Here is a 17,044-nt window from a genome sequence, read left to right as displayed (position 1 = left end):
AAGAACAGACCGATTAATGTCTTAGAGGATGTTCTACATCCTACATTCTACTTTTAATTCCAAAGGATACTACAGAGTGATCTGAGTAGAAGGACATGCGGCATATAATGTGGCTACTCTGAAGAACGAGAGGCCTGCGGCGCGGCCGGGTCTCCCCATGCTGCCGACCTGACCAGCCTGGGAGAGGGTCCACCCTTGCCAGGAGCCTTCCCAGACGCGCCTGCAGGACACGGGGGGGCGGAGCCTGTGTCTGGGCTGAGAGGTGAGCAGGGCACGTGAACAAGCTCACTGGCACGGGAGACGCTGTCTGTAGGCTCTGGGGTCACCCCAAGCATCCGATGTACTCCTGACAGACTACCCAACTGACTATCCCACAGGTGATCGGGCTGGCTGGCTGATTCACCCTCTCTGCCCTCCTTTTCCTAGCCACGTTCCCGCTGGCATCCAGCTGTGATCCAGTTCTCAGCAGTGAGATCTAAGCAGAAGTCAGGCAACCGAGTGGGGCTTCTGGGAAAGCTGGTGCCTTCTGGCTGAAAAGGGTCACTCTCAGCTGACAGACTGCACAGCTAGAGTGTCAGCTAAGGTCCAGCTCCCACCGCAAGACCATCAGGTGTCAGACAAGAGGATGACAGTGTGCCAAGGAAGATGGCACACAGGAAGCAGAAAGAGCTTGGGTCCCCGGCAACATCTGTGAGAAACAACACACCAGCCACGAAGCATCCACCTCCAGACATCTTGTATCAGAACCACATACATCCAAGATTATTTAAGTCAGTAGAACTGTTGTTACTGTCTCTCAAATGCATTCCTAATCGAGGTGACAGATTCTCTGATAGCTGAGAATTTTTACCTGAAAGTAAATGATTTCTACTGGAAGAAATAGGGTTTTCTCCTATTACTCACTCCCCTCAAACACATGCTCAGAACTGCCTCCCTAGAAAAATATAACTGTTATATACCTCACATATAACCCGGTTCCAGAGCAGATTAAAGCCATGTATTGAGATCTTTATGTCTTCAAAAGAGTATAAAACACACACCAGGTATAAATATGAAAGAAAAGAATATAAAAACCCCAGGCTATAAAAATAACATATTTCAGTGGCACCCTACCTTAGAAATGTTGCTTGAATGACTCATGGAATGTCCCAAAGTCTTCTCATTCTGCAAGAAAACCAAATAGGTTTAGGTTTACCTCACCTAAGGCATCAAGTTTTGATTAAAATGGGCTAACAAGTAACTGAACCTAACGATTCTACTAACACATTGTTCCCTCAATTAGAATTTGCTGTGCGCCAACTACTGTGTACAGGGCCAGCTATTAGACACTGGAGAATTTGGCAAGTATGAATAAAACAAGAGTCTTTTCCCTAAAGGAACTTATTAATAAGAAAAGGACAGGAATTTTGAGCTAACTGTAAAATACGAGGGCAAGACGTATCTTAAGAAGCCTTCAAGAGGAGGTTCAGAGGGGTGAACTGTGTTCCCAGTTGTGTGTGATGTGGTCCATGCGGTGAGGAGCTGCTGTAGGACAGGGACAAAGAAAACAAGGCCCAAGCCCCTCACAAAGGCTGGCTGGAAAGCGCCAGTGCCCTGCAGGGGCACAGCTCACACCCACTCCCTCAAGCATACTCCTCCTGGAGTAGAGACAACGGGGTCCTGCTGGTCTCCTCCCTCTCACACTCCCCTACCTTCAAGCTGCACAGTCCTTTTATCAAATTCTTCCCCACCAAATGCCTCTCAGTCTCAAACCTCCCCACCCACCTCCAATTATGTTGATGCCCTAACTCTAAATACTGAGAATGTGACTACATTTGGAGATGGAAGTCTTTAAAGAAGGAACTACTAAAATGAGGCCATTAGGGTGGGCCCTAAAGCAATATGACTGGTGTCCCTATAAGAAAAGCAAATTAGGACACAGATATACGAACACAGAAGACAGAGGAAGAAGACAGCCATTTATCTACGCATTGAGGAAAGAGGTCCACAAGAAACACCTAACCTGCTGACACCTTGATCTTGGACTTAAAACTTCCAGAACAATAAGAAAATACATTCCTGTTGTTTTTAACCATCCAGTCTATGGTACTTTGTTATGATATCCCTAGCATATGAATACAGCAATACTCCACACTATAAAACTGTAAAAAAAAAAAAAAACCAGAGAGAGAGAATGTTCCAAATGTAAATATGATTTTTAAAAATAATACAGTAACTTTCCTGCATCCACTCAGGCTTGCTCTAAATAAAATGAGTTTAAAAAAAAAAGAAAAGAAAACTACTGGAAATGGAGACGATCTTATGTGTATTTTTAAGATTATCTATTCTCCATTCAGTTCACATGCCAGGCAATACCCACGGCAAAGACCACAAAATGCTGAGACGGAGGCGGACTTCTTTTATCAGAAGGAAGTACAAAGGAGCGGATGGATCATATAAAAACTCCTTTGAGGAAGAGTTGATTCCATTCCACTAAGGCTCTCCTTCAAGAAAGCTGGCCACCAAGAAAATTCTGATTTTCTCCTTCCCCTCAATCCATCAAGTCACAGATTGCTTTGACTTTCATACAGTTTGCTTCTGTACACTTGGTATCACTAAAGTGATTATGAAGAAATGTTTCAAGACCTCCCAAGTAGCCTGCCACTCAGCACATGTTTTGGCAATATTGTCTTGTCTTTATAGCAATGTGTTTGTGTAATTTGGGGAATAATTTTATTATATTCTCCCTTACTTTATAAATCTGAGTACAAATAGAAGTTCATATCTCTTAAAAGTAATACAGTATGACAATGTTCTTAAGTGTTTAGTTTCATGGACTGTTTCTTGGGCTTAAGCTCATCACTTAGCTAGCTGTAAAGGAAAAGAATAAAATTATAAAGAATGTTCAAGGTGTTGGCAATATATCACCAATATCTATTTCTCTGGAAAATGAGAATCCACAGGCAAGGTGAATCTACAAACATGGAAGTTTCACTCATGAGTCGAGAACGCCCTGGCGACACACACAGGACACTGCTGCAAATCCAACCTAAAGGCTCATCTGCTGGCAATTTACTACTAAATTTTAATTTAGTCTACTAAATTAAAACAAAGATACCATATGCTTTGTATTATTTGTATAGAAAACCAATTATAACCGCTATCAAATTACCTGCTTACAAGAAATAGCCAGTTTAACACCGTCTGGAGATCTACAGAGAAGTTCCAAGCAGCAGAAATTCATGCCCTAGACCTTCCCAACATTCATCATTCCATAGGGAATGGTAGTGAGTGGGGAGAGCCTAGCTGTTAAGCTAGGTAACATTATAAATCAAGATTGAGATCTAAAAGTTGCTCTTTACCTTATGAACTTGAGAAATAAGCTTAATGATGTAAACTCTATCCTGTTTTCCTTGTTAGAACAAGTCATTATTCTACAGGCCCCAGAGCCCCGGAAGACACAGATGTTTAAAGCCTCAATATTTGGTATTGCTTCTGTACTATTTGGTAGGAAATTAACAATTCAGTTCCAGTAGACCGTAGTTTTTTTAAAACATTGCTACATTTATTTGGACTAACTGAAAGGAAGCAAGTCCCAGGATTCATTCACATCAGTTTCTCATTCATTCCGTATTTATCTACTACGCGACTGCCACATACAAACACCGTGTCGTGCACAGGGCACTGACAGAAACCAGGCCAGCTCCGAGGCCTGCACCAGGGGCCGCAGTGCCACAGCAGCGCCTGAAGCAGCGTTCCATGAGGAGCGCACAGCTAGGGAAGAGGAGACCGACGCAGGGAAGCGCGCGCGCACCAGCGGGCAGAGCGGGGACGCCGGCCCTCCTACAGTCAAAGAGCGTCAGGTTTCCGATGAGAAGAGGGAAAGTTTACCGAACACCAGTATCAAGAACTGGAATGAGGAATAACAGAGAGAGAGAGCGTTTCGCTGCAGCTCAGGCTGAAACTAAGCTTCAGTGCCCAAGCGACAGAACCCTGGCAAGCTGTCTTCACACAGCCTCTAGCACATTCCGTGACTGCCCAGCGGGCACCACCAGGTTCAGAGGAGAGCCTCACTGCCTGCTCCCTCCTCAGAGAAGGATGCCACACCACACACCTCCCAGCTGACTCTCAGCTCTGCCTCTCTTCGTGGGCTCTTTTTCTCTACATTAAACAAGAAAACTCCTCGGAACACAGCTCCTCTTCTCATCTGTTGCCTCTCTCAGACCAGTCCTTCCGAAACTTGGTACGTTTGAATTACTCAGGGATCTTGCTAAAATGCAGACTGTTAGGTCTGAGGACAGTTGAGATTCTGGGTTTCTAATGGGCTCCCAGGTGACTCCCAGGCTGCTGGCCTCCAGGCCACATTTTAAGATGCAAGTTTGATTGTAAATCCTGGGCCAGAATAATCCATATAGGATCTGACTCATTTTTTAGAAAAGTGAATCATGACTCCTGACAATGTAAATTTCTCTTTAAAAGATGGCAGTGAGCTCATAATTGAGTTAATACAAATAAATAAATCAGTCAGGAAACAGATTGATAAACAAGTTTGAGAAAAACAGTTTAAGGGTATAAGAAAGCAAAGTTCTGTTAATGTTAAGAAGTTACCAAATCACTAAGATAAAGAGAATCTCTGTTGAAAACTATGGGACATTTCCCAATTTAATCAGTTCTGTCAATGATTTTGCAAGTCTATGTGTGACTCCAATGAAATGGACCTGGGGCAGAGCCAAGACGCAAGCCTGCTGAGACCAAACACACCGTGGAAGAAGCCGAGAGCTCACAAGAAGACCATGGAGTGAGGCGTCTAAGCACGTCTTGGGGAATCTGCACAAAAGTGAAATGACAGAACTTCCCTGAAACTCTGACCACAACCAGTTAAGTCATTAAACACACACACACCCCAGTTTATGTGTAAAAGACACTGGTAACTACCTAACCAAAATCCATCATCTCCAGCAGAACTCCAACATTGTTCTGAGCAGCAACAGAATCAAAAGTTCTCACTTTCTCAAACTATTTTGCAGTTAAGGGTAAATATGCAAGACAGTTCTAAAGATATCACCCTTGATGTTTTCTGGGAGCACATTTTCCTTTCCTGATGCAGCTGCTATTCCGTTCTCTAGCATGCCTCCCACCCTGCTCCACCCTCGAGGGGTGCAGCAGTATATGCCACGCACACCCCATGGCACACGCCCGGGGGGGCAGCAGGTGCAGCAGTATATGCCACGCACACCCCATGGCACACGCCCGGGGGGACAGCAGGTGCAGCAGTATATGCCACGCACACCCCATGGCACACGCCCGGGGGACAGCAGGTGCAGCAGTATATGCCACGCACACCCCATGGCACACGCCCGGGGGACGGCAGGTGCAGCAGTATATGCCACGCACACCCCATGGCACACGCCCGAGGGGACGGCAGGTGCAGCAGTATATGCCACGCACACCCCATGGCACACGCCCGGGGGGACAGCAGGTGCAGCAGTATATGCCATGCACACCCCATGGCACATGCCCGGGGGGACAGCAGGTGCAGCAGTATATGCCACGCGTACCCCATGGCACACGCCCGGGGGGACGGCAGGTGCAGCAGTATATGCCACGCACACCCCATGGCACACGCCCGGGGGACGGCAGGTGCAGCAGTATATGCCACGCACACCCCATGGCACACGCCCGGGGGACGGCAGCACCGTTAGTCTCAGGACTCCTTCACAACATAAAAACTGTTGAGAACTCCAAAAACCTTTTGTTTACGTGGATTACACCTATGGATATTTACTATATTCAAAATTAAAATGGACGATTTAAAAAATAGGTATCTCTTAATTCATTTAGAATTAAGAATAAACCCAGTTAAATAACATTTCTATGAAAACCAACTATTTTTTCCAAACAAAGTTAGCAGAGTAGCATGTTTTTACATTTTTATAAATCTTGTTATTGTCTAATTAATAGAAGACAGCTGGATTCTCAAATCTACTTGCACATTCAATCTCCTCTGATACATGGTTTTGACTGAAGACTCTTTGGCGTTATACAGTTATGAAGTTAGAAAAGGAGTATGCATTTTAACAACCATGAAACAACTATGGTATTACTTTGTACTGCATAAAAACTCAGTAATCACCTGGGATGCAGACTCTGGTATTAATGAACTTTTAATACTCCAGTAAAATCAACTGCTCCATCTTTCTTTGAAACAATATCTTAACCATGCATGACTTTGTAACATCACACACTGGCCATTTAGAAATTACTGGCTCACTGAATTATGCAAATCTCCAAGATTAACACATTGTATTATGCAATATCAAAAAAACCACACTTATTAATATGACCATCAACTGTATCAGAAGAACCTTTAATTATCGCAAAGCGACTAAGCTCACAGTGGTGGATAATGTTTATCATCAATTTTAAAATGAGTAGTCATTGCTTTTCAAATACCCATGATCTGATTTCTCTTTTAAATGTTCAAATCTCCTGAAAACCTCTGGGTTTTGTCTACACAAAATCAAATCCTAAATGTAAAATAAAATACAATAAAAATTAACCTCCAATTAAAATAAATTTATATTAAAAAAATAAAATTTTTTCATATAATATAAAAAAAAAAAATTCATGACATCTTTTGCTCCTAAACCTGTCTTTGAGATTTCCCAAGGGGCCCTGAAAAATGACAAAAATGTATCTTTTTTTGTATCCCTATCCTATGAAGGGAGAGGTACTGAGACTCGTTTTACTTGATTTGTTACTACTGATGAAATCCATAAGAAGTCAGGAGTGAAAAGAGATTCGTGAGCGAGATATACTCATGCTCTATTATATTGTTGTTGTCAGACATGATTTCTGTTTTTTTAATGTTAACCTGGTCACTACTTTAAATATTTGAATCTAGCATCATCTAGGCCAAGGTTTTCAGTTGGGGATTCCCAACACTTTCTATGGAGTTTCATTAATATACAGGAAGTTTAGGACCTATTCCAGGCTTACTGAATCTCTTTACTTGACAGCCCTGATAAATCTGTGTTGTATTCATGGTATGTTAATGTCTAAGGATTATAATATCTCAAGATTTTTTTCTCTGCAAAGTTTATGCTCACTCATTTTTATAAACCAGATATACTGTTCACTGCATTCTTTGAACACAGAGTTAATTATGTTTATAATTATTTCTCCAAAACTGGGGGGTTGACTTAATTATCATGCTTTGCATGTGAGAGAAATAACCAAATTTCCCTGCCAGTTACATTTTTCTAAAAGAAATTCTATCAAATATTTCATTTTTAAAATGATCACTAACAGAGTAAGCAGAGCCATTTAAGTCTCTGTCATCTACAAACACTTTCTATTTATTTCAGTCTGATGTTTCCCTGAAGCCCCTCTGCAATCAGCTACAGGCTAGATGGCTGTGTCAGAGGCTCACTGCAAAGGACTCTGCCAGGTACTTTTCAGCACAGCCTTCTGACAGCATCATTTAAACAACCCTGAGACCACACCAGTGGACCAGGCCATGATTTCCAGAACTCGTATCAAGAGTCAATGGAATAAGAATTAATCGAATAAGGTTAAATGAACTGCTGGAATATTGTTAGTCTTGTTTAAGCTTTCTTGATATTGTCTGAATGTTCTATTTTCTAAATATAGAAGGAAGCCCTTTCTCTTTCCTTTAACTCACAATTCAAAAGACTCTGCTTTCATAAACTGAAACAAAATAACTCCTGTCAATGATCTTATTCTTCCTGTCTGAGCCCTCCAGAATTCAGAAACTCTTACTGCATATTCTTATTTTCGTAGACATAAAGTTATCTGCATAGGTTTCAATAAGAATCTGTCTTCTTTCTTACCAGGACATAATTGGAAACACTGAGTTTGCAACCAAGCTCACATTTGAGGATGGTGTTCATTCAATCAGATATGACAAGGCACATTTCAGGAACTTAGGTTACATTCTTGGAGCCATGAATGCAAAGCCTTTTGGGGAAGACTGGCTTACAGGGTTTCCAGCCTTACAGATAAGAATGGAAAGCTACTTGCTGGCAGACCCAGAAAACTTGAAATATTTATGAAATATCAAGAAATTAGAAATTTTTATAGGTACTGTAGGTGAAACTGGATAGCAAGTTCTTGGCTTGGCTACCTACAGTTAGGACCACAATTAATGAAGCTTTAAAAAATCCAGTCTGATATTCCTTAGAAAAACTCAGAGTAAAACAAACTTAAGAAGGACTGTAAGAGACATTAACACTTTTATTGTGCCTATATATATATATAAATCATTAGGCCAAATATAATAGTATCTTAATTTTGATCAATAGTAATTCTTCTATGAGGTTTTATTTTTTTATCAAAAGAGAGAAGGAAAAAATGTTGAGTTTCAGTTGAAAACTACTGAGCTGTGTGCAATTCTTTCTACACTGTAGATACTTGACAGATGTCCTATCTGAGAGTGACTTTGACTTCCACCCCTCACCCCCATGGAAAAACCAGTTTTTATCTCCATTTGAAATTATCTCAATATTTCCTTTACATAAATTGATGCTCTTTTGACTCTTTCTTTGAACTGCTTAAGCATCAACTTAGTTCTTTCATATCACATGAATATAATAAATTCCTTAACATGTGTTCATGAGAATCATGATTTCACCTTTTCCTGAAATATTTTTTCTGCTTTTAAGCTCATCTTATCTGTTTCATTCTTTTTGTATGTGGTGAAACACACAGAAAAACGATCACTCCAACCATTCTAAAGGACACAATTCAGTGAAACTTAGTACACCTGGAGCGTGCAGCAACCACCTTCACTCTCTAGTTCTAAAACATTTTTCATTCCCCTAAAATGAAACCCCACTCCTCTCTTTCAAGCCCCTCCATAACAATCACTTATCGCCTCCTATCTCTGGATTTTACATAAATGGAGTCAGGCAAAAAATAATGTGGCCTTTTCTGTCTGGTTTCTTTCACTTGATATAATGCTGTCAAAGCTCACTGATTACTTTATCCTTTTTTGCAGCTATATAACATTCTATTGTTTGGATTTACCACATTTTGCTTATCCCTTTGAGAAGGAAAAGAGAAAGAGATCCTTCTCTGTCTCTATACACATAATGTTTTATTAAGGCAGCCCAAGCAAACTAACACAGTTGGTAAAAAGGATTTGGAAAAATTAGGCAACAATCTCTACCTGAAAAATAAAAGCAAAACCTAGGCAGTTTTAAGGAATAACAAAAACAGCACAAAATATCATTTTACCAAAAAATTCAAATTTAAAATAAAATTTAGGGCACATTTAGTCATTACAATTTTAACTCAGAAAAAAATATAGTGAAAACCCTGCAATTTCTAAAACAGTATTTCAACAAATAGACTAATGCAATAAGTAACGCAAAATAGTTGCCTTCAGTGACATACAGTCCAAACTCATAACAGTGTGATTATCTGCCTCATTTTTTAAAGTATACTGTGACAACAACAAAGTGACAAGCAGCTAAAAAATCTGAGTTTGTCAAGCATAAAACCCTATCAGCTAACCAAGCATTTGTTCTTGGGCCATTCATCTGGGTTTTCTGGATTCAGTTTTGTTCTTTATTAAGTGGGTTTGTGTGGGAGTGGGGAGGAGAGAGAGGTTAACAGAGATAACTTCTTTTCATTGCACAAGGAGCTCTCAAATGTGATATTATCTATGAGGAATAAGTTGCCCTGCTTAGTTCCACTCAGCACCACATACACTGGTATCTTAAACTTACCCTAGAAGTTATGAATAAACAGGTTTATACTTTAAAAAGCCTCTGACATAGACAAATAAATTCAATACCTTTTAAAACCTTACATGTAACATGGCATGATTATATCCCTAATAATGTATTGACGAAAATAATCCTTTTCAAATCTATTTTTCCATTAAGTAATTTTCATTTTTTGAATATAAAGTAAAATGAACAATTTTAATTCCTGCTATTTTAAAATTCTTTATATATCCAAAAATACATAAATCCTTGAAGTCAGCTGAAAAATCTTTATCAATAAAATTCAGACTACATTTTTATAAAAGTTATTATAAAACAGTTTCCCTGATACCGGGTTTTTGAGAATTCTCGAGTAAGTAACTGTTGCTTCAGTTTATTCTTTTTGTTGGCTCAGAATATTATGTACTCAAATTCATGTGTAATTTTATGCCAGTTTACAATCCATATAGATATGATTAATAATAAATACTAGTTATCACTTTAAAAGTTACAGAAATTGTAACACTGTGAGTACTACCACCTTTGCAGGAATGATTCTAAGCATTCTTTAGTATAGACTGTTCTCACGTAGGGAACACATTCATCAGCCACTATGTGCCTGCTCTGTTCCAGGCCCTTGGGAATGATGAGTGAACAAAATAAAGATCCCTTTCTCTTGTGGAGCTTAAGAAATGATGCAGAAGGAGACTGCTGATCTTCTCTGTTTGTGTAGGAGCTCTCAGTGCATGTGTTTAAGGGATGTTTGCTTACTTAAGAGTTTCAAACTATAAACAGTATTTCATTATCAAATATATATACCCCATTTGGCCCAGATTCCTGGAGACTGACTTTTTGTATCTCTACCAGTTTTGTCCCTCCAGCTCAAGAGCATTTGATAGCCTCAGCAAGGTTGACAGACAGAGCATCCATACAAAATAAGACAGACGCGCAAATGGCAACATCAGAACGTCCCTGCAAATGAAATCACATGTCTGGCTTACTGAGAAAGATAGCGCAAGAGTGAGACAGCGCACGCACGCAGACACACACACACACAGTCAATAATACCAACAGACAGAACAAAGGCCCTTTGTCACTGTTCCATCTCTTATGCATTTTCCATCTTATGAGAAGCTAAAAGACCTTCCCCGAATGAATGCTCCGGCAGAAAGGACCAAGGTGCTTTTCCTCTGGAAAACACAATGGACCCTGCAGCTGCAGTCACTCACATCATAAACCAAGTTGTCTTTCTCATGATTTTCTAAAGCCATAGTTCCATGATTTTAAATTACATGACCAATATTAAGTCAATAAAAAAGCCGAGTTTTTTTAAAAAGCCATGTTTTTTACACCAGGAGTAGAAGATAGCATTAAAAAACACACTATAACTTATAGACTTACATGTGTATTTGAAGCAAGAATACTTCTCACAATTTCAAGGAACAGTTCTGTCAGAAACAAAGTACATACTTGAAAAGTGGAAATAAACTGCTAAGCCTGTCTAGCTGGCGACCTTACCAATGAGGCACCCTTGGCGCAACTCCAGTTCTCTGCAGACTTGTTCCATGAGGCCTAATGGCATCCCTAAGATGGATGAGAAATCCGGCTACTGCGAGCAGGGCAGTCCTCCTACCTGAAGCTTCATCTCTGGCAAGAAGCATCAGGGAGTCCTCAGGGAAGCTCTCCGCCAGCAGCATGCTCCCTGGTCCCGCCTGCGGTGCACAGCAGCTGCCGCCCCACAGCTGCCAGCAGAAGCACTCCGTCCCTGCTGCCGGACTTGTGAGGGCTTGCTGGAGCCCGCGGCATGCCACTCCTGTGATCCACTGGACTAACTACTTCCTCCAGCTGATTTCCCAGGAACTAGGTAGTGAATGAATAATTCATGACAAGTCCATTCCAGCAACCAATTTCTGCTCTACCATCCACTACTCCCCACAGCAATTTATAGTGTAAGGATTCTAAACCATGCTTGGTGACAAGCAAGACACAAAAGTTCAGTATTCTGGTCAACTAAAGTAAACGTTCGTGGATTTGTTTGCTGTTCTTTCAAGCTAACCTATCACCCGGACTTACTTGAGAGATTTTTTTTTAATGTAGAAAATGTCAATGATTAACCACAGATGTCTGACAGAACACACACACAAAATTTTTTTTCCATAGAACCTGTCCTACAAAGCGGGTTCTGGTTGTAGGAAAAGCAGTTTGCCCTGAGCTCAGCAGGTCAGGATTTACATTTAACAAAGACCAGTTCCTGCAAAGCCCAGAAAATCGTCGTGTGGTGGGGGAGGGGAGCTTTTAGTATCACTGCCAGGAAACAAATTGCTTCAAAGGGGAATTTTCCTGGTCTCTCAGGCTATAAATAAATCTTTCATCTCATTGGTATTCTTCTAGAAAGAACATGAACATTCATTTTTGCCATTTGTCAATGCTTACACATTTCCAAATGAGTGCTGTCTAAAGTGGTCAGTTTTCTGCAACAAAAAAAACTAATTCCAAGAGGAACTTGAACAGAAAAACTGAAGGCCCATACTTCTAGTTCAGCTCTGTCTCCAGGGACTCCAATGGCCACACCTTCATTTTCACCTGTTTCCATCTTTGTTTTTTTTTCCTTCTGCACTCACTGAATTTCTCAAGACTGCGCTCTGTCAGTCAGTTAATTTTTCAGCCATGATTATTCCGTTCCTTTGCTGTTGTTGTCTAGTCAGTAAGTCATGTCCGACTCTTTGAGACCCCATGGACCACAGTCCACCAGGCTCCTCTGTCCGTGGGGTTCTCCAGGCAAGAATACTGGAGTGGGTTTCCATTACCTTCTCCAGGGGATCTTCCCAGACCAGGGACTGAACCCGTGTCTTCTGCATTGATAGGTGGGTTCTTCACCACCGTGCCACCAGTGAAGCCCTAAAGAATGATCTGTAAGGAGTTGATGTAGTTGATGTAGTTTTTAGTCACTCAGTGATTATCACGGAGCCACTAGGGAAGGCCATTCCATTCCTAATTGCTTCTGTGTGTTCTGCAAACTGGTTCTCTCTGAGTCTCCCTGGCTCCGCATTTTCCCCCTTCCACCTCATTCTGTTATTTTATTATCATCATCATTTCCGAGCCAATGTGCTATGAAACTCAGGTTCTTAAAACTCATGCAGAAATTCTCTTCTTTTTTGAAGGGCAATTATTATTTCTTCCAGAACAGACTGCATCTTTTTTCCTCAGACACTGTGCCTTTCTCTTTGCCTTGCTGTGAATGCAGGGGCCTGGCCATGTCTTCTGCTTGGCTCAGGACATTCTTCACAGGACGTTCTGTGGAGCACTTCTGCTGGTGAACCCGTTCCCTCCCAGCCACATCCTCAGCTGCTAGCAGCTTTGTGTGGGTGTGCTGGGTGGAAGGGAAGTTCAGGAGTGTGATAAAGGAAAAAGCTCAGCTGGGGCTAGGGCTCCAAGCAGCCTCACTCTGCTCTCTTCTCCCAGGGATGCAGTCTGCTGCTGCTGCTAAGTCATTTCAGTCGTGTCCGACTCTGTATGACCCCATAGACGGCAGCCCACCAGGCTCCCCGTCCCTGGGATTCTCCAGGCAAGAACACTGGGGTGGGTTGCCATTTCCTTCTACAGTGCATGAAAGTGAAAAGGGAAAGTGAAGTCGCTGAGTCTTGTCCGACTCTTAGCGACCCCATGGACTGCAGCCTACCAGGCTCCTCCATCCATGGGATTTTCCAGGCAAGAGTACTGGAGTGGGGTGCCACTGCCTTCTCCAGGGATGTAGTCTAACATTCTCTAATTTCCGCAATCCTTGTGAGATTTCATTCCCATCAGAATCTGGTTGTTCCTTTGTAATCACTCCCTTTCCTCCTAATCCTGACAACCCCCTGCACACCCCACCCCAATCATGAGTGAGATAAGGGAGCCCTGTCACCCTGGGCTCATGTGCCCCTTCCTCCGCTTACTGTGCTCCAGAGACTGACTTTATCAAGGCTACCTTCCGTCCGGGGTCCTGCTAACTCCCGGCTTACTGATGCAGACAACCGGCACCAGGGTATAGTGTCATTCTTTCTTTTCTCCTCGCCCAGCCTCAACATCTAAAGTACTGATCTCCAGTTTGCTTGTCTGGTCACGTGAGAGAAGCGCCCAGGGGAGTCTCCTGGAGACCCCAGAGTCCTGCAGCACGCACTGCCTGTCCTCAGCCACGCTCCCACTATGCCCGACTGATTTTGCAGGATTTTCTCACTATGCTTTTCTCTCATAGAGCTTTTCACAGTGAGAGGCTAAGAATGGCCCTGAGCCAAACCCTCTGAATTTGTGGAAACGTTTCATTTCTCTCACTGACCATCAGCTGTGTTCTTTGAATTTGCTGCTAGCATATTTCTGCTAATGTTTTATACATTTGTTGTTCACATATTTAAGTCTAAAAGGACGGATATTTTGAAATTTGGCTTCACTATGTCATCTTAAAACAGAAGTTACACTACTCAGACAAAAAGAAAGACACCTGATATGGCCACATAAAAAAACAGTCCCAACTCAAAAACCTTATGGCATAACAGACATCAAAAGAGTAGCATTAAAATAAAATGAGTATTATAAATAGAGCGAGTATTATTAGCCTGCCTCCCCTTCTTCCTCCTCAAAGTGAAGTCGCTCAGTCGTGTCTGACTCTTTGTGACCCCATGGACTGTAGCCTACCAGGCTCCTCCGTCCATGGGATTTTCCAGGCAAGAGTGCTGGAGTGGGGTGCCATTTCCTTCTCCAGGGGATCCCGACCCAGGAATCGAACCCAGGTCTCCCGCATTGCCGGCAGACGCTTTACCGTCTGAGCCACCAGGGAAGCCTCAACAGAGCCCCAATTCTCTTCAGTACTCCTCTCTCCCCAGTTACCATCTCAGGATGCTGACCCCAGCATTTTGTTCCTGGAGTAGGTGGACTGGCAAGAACCCTCTTCTGGCTCAGGAGGTAAGATCTGCAGGAGGCACCCGGGGAATACCTTCTCATCCTCAGAGAAACCAACACGCTCTTTCATGTGCAGCCGTGAAGGCCGACAACTAACTACACGTCTGCCTTGAGATGAAGTAAACCCCATTAATGCTAGAGCAGATGGAAAGACAGAACCCGGGTCTTCACGTACGTCCCTGATATGCTGCATCACCACCCCTGAAGCCATCATGATGGCATCAACAAAGCACGCCACGGACACCAGTTTTCCCTAGACTGTCAGTTAGCTGGTGGCAGGATTATGACTTCGTTAGCATTTAACCAGGTTATCAAAACTCTTTCTTATGGACCACACACCATGTACAAATCTACCCTAGGTTTTAGAGGCTTCTTCTACTCCGTAATCCAGGAATGATAGTATGTATATAGCTGTCCCTGTGTATCCATGGAGGGTTAGTTCCAGGCCTCTACGGATATCAAAATCCACAGATGCTCAAGTTCTTTATATAATATGTAATAGCATACAGTCTATATACACCCTTCCATATACCTTAACTCATCCCTAAATTAGTTATGATACCTAATACAATGTAAGTGTTGTGTAAATAGCTGTGACAAATTCAACTTTGCTCTTGGGAAATTGCTGGAATTTTTTTCTCAAATATCTTCGATCCAAAGTCGGCTGACTTTGCAGATGTGGAGCCTACGGATACGGGGGACTGAGCATATATTGTAAAGGGAGAACTTTCATGAGAAGGGCCTGTAACTGTTCTAAGAAGCTAAAACTTCACAAGGGAAGATGTTGGGACACAGTGACATTCAGTTTCCTGTGTTTTCCACGTCCTCCTTGGTAGGCTAAGGCTTAGGGGAACACATCTTAAATATATGTAACACATCTATTTAAGGGTTTTCAACATTCTCCCCATGACAAAACATCAGAGAAGCACAAGGAATTGTGAAGTGATACATGAATTCTATGTGATAAACTAATTCTCCGGTTTTAAGAAAATCATCACCATGGTCACCAATCCACTTTCTTCTATTTTTTAAATTGTAAAGTAAATTTATTGAGTTATCATTTTGTTTCTTCTTACTCTCTCAACTACTATCATCTATTCCTTGACTCATATCCTCTTTTCAAATATCTCTGTCGCTGGGTTTAAAATTCCCACTGACAGAACCATCCTTGATGACCTTAAAACCTACGTGTATACAGGTAAAGGTATTTTTCCATACAGTAGCCTCCCTGGCAGTTAATACAAGTGATGGACTCACACATATTCCAAGTACCTCATAAAGAATCCTGATTCCCTTTGGGTGTTGAGGTGAAAGGCTTGATTATTGGAGGGCCAAGTTTTTGTAAGAATTCTGAAGTAGGGCAAGGCAACAGTTGTCAGGCAAGTCCTTCCAGTTTTCATAAGAACTCTGCATCACAGTTGGGGCTGCCCCAGAGCACTTTTGATTCTATGATCATGGTGCATCATGAAATGTAGAAAAGAGAGACCAAAGTGAGGCAGAATGCAGAGTCCACACTTGAGGATATGTGTATTCTCCTTACTACTGACATTCCAACCCAGACCTTCAAACTCTTAAGACAAATGCAATCACACATCCCTGAAGCAGTAGGAATTATAAAAGGGAAGTATCAATAACCCTGCCTGCCTGCAGTCAACACCCATTCATGGACTGGTGAATTCTCTGCCATTGCTCTGAAGACCCTTCATCTGATGAACTTTTACTCCCCATAATCTCGAAACTCGGTCCCTCAAATGTTGCCCAAAACTCTGAATTAGATATCCCGTTTGCTCTGACCTTTATTATAAGCTTATCTGAGCATTTCAGGAGGACTGGACTTCCTCAGCTATTAACAAGTTGCCTGAGGGAGTGCCCTGTGGGAACCTTTCCACATTATCTCTATAATGTCAGTCCTGACCCTGGTCAGTTGATTCCAGCTCAGCTGGAAACCATGTCCTCAGACACTGGTAGTTTTCTACCCAGGACCCTCTTCTTTATATGCCACATTCAAGAGCATTTTTTAAGTCGTCAGTATCGTATCATCGCTCTAGACCACAATGCTTCTAATAAAGGGTGCATCATACAGTAATTAAAATGACTTAGCTTTCAAACCACTGAACTTGTCAGGGATCTGGAGAATGGGTCAGTTTTATAACAGAAGAATTGAGAATCCCACAGCTATGGAAGCTGTAACAGATATATTGTCAGGAAGTTTAAACAAGAAAATATTTGCCAGATTTTTCCACCTGCCATCTTATACTTTTTTGACCTGCTCTTAACGTGAAAATATAAATATTGTGTAAGAATTACAATTATCATTCACAAAAGATTGAGTATATGTTCATTCAAACATGGATAGCACCATCCTTAGTTACAAGGGATTTCTGTTGATGAAGAAGGTA

The 17,044-nt window shown here is 41.9% G+C and overlaps 1 protein-coding gene and 1 long non-coding RNA gene across 13 annotated transcripts in view; one reads left to right on the top strand and one right to left on the bottom strand.

The window, feature by feature from the left end:
• MARCHF8 (membrane associated ring-CH-type finger 8) overlaps positions 1-17,044 on the bottom strand; it is a 112,172-nt gene that overhangs the window by 23,891 nt on the left and 71,237 nt on the right. For all 10 annotated transcript variants that reach the window (XM_061405731.1, XM_061405727.1, XM_061405728.1 and 7 more), the window contains one exon: positions 1,114-1,164. In XM_061405731.1, the coding sequence (XP_061261715.1) occupies positions 1,114-1,164 (51 nt within the window). The remainder of the gene's footprint in view (positions 1-1,113; positions 1,165-17,044) is intronic.
• On the top strand, positions 71-12,092 carry LOC133240606 (uncharacterized). 3 transcript variants are annotated; one of them, XR_009734271.1, is made up of 4 exons: positions 71-262; positions 427-770; positions 7,347-7,429; positions 10,578-12,092. It is a non-coding gene; the product is annotated as an uncharacterized LOC133240606 (long non-coding RNA). The 3 variants fall into 3 exon arrangements; XR_009734272.1 differs by lacking the exon at positions 7,347-7,429; XR_009734270.1 differs by lacking the exons at positions 7,347-7,429; positions 10,578-12,092 and having other exon boundaries at positions 427-2,375.

Source organism: Bos javanicus, chromosome 28 (genome assembly GCF_032452875.1).
Source record: "Bos javanicus breed banteng chromosome 28, ARS-OSU_banteng_1.0, whole genome shotgun sequence".
Classification (NCBI taxonomy): domain Eukaryota; kingdom Metazoa; phylum Chordata; class Mammalia; order Artiodactyla; family Bovidae; genus Bos; species Bos javanicus.
Note: the sequence above shows the minus strand (reverse complement) of the source record. Positions and strands in the feature narration are given on the sequence as shown.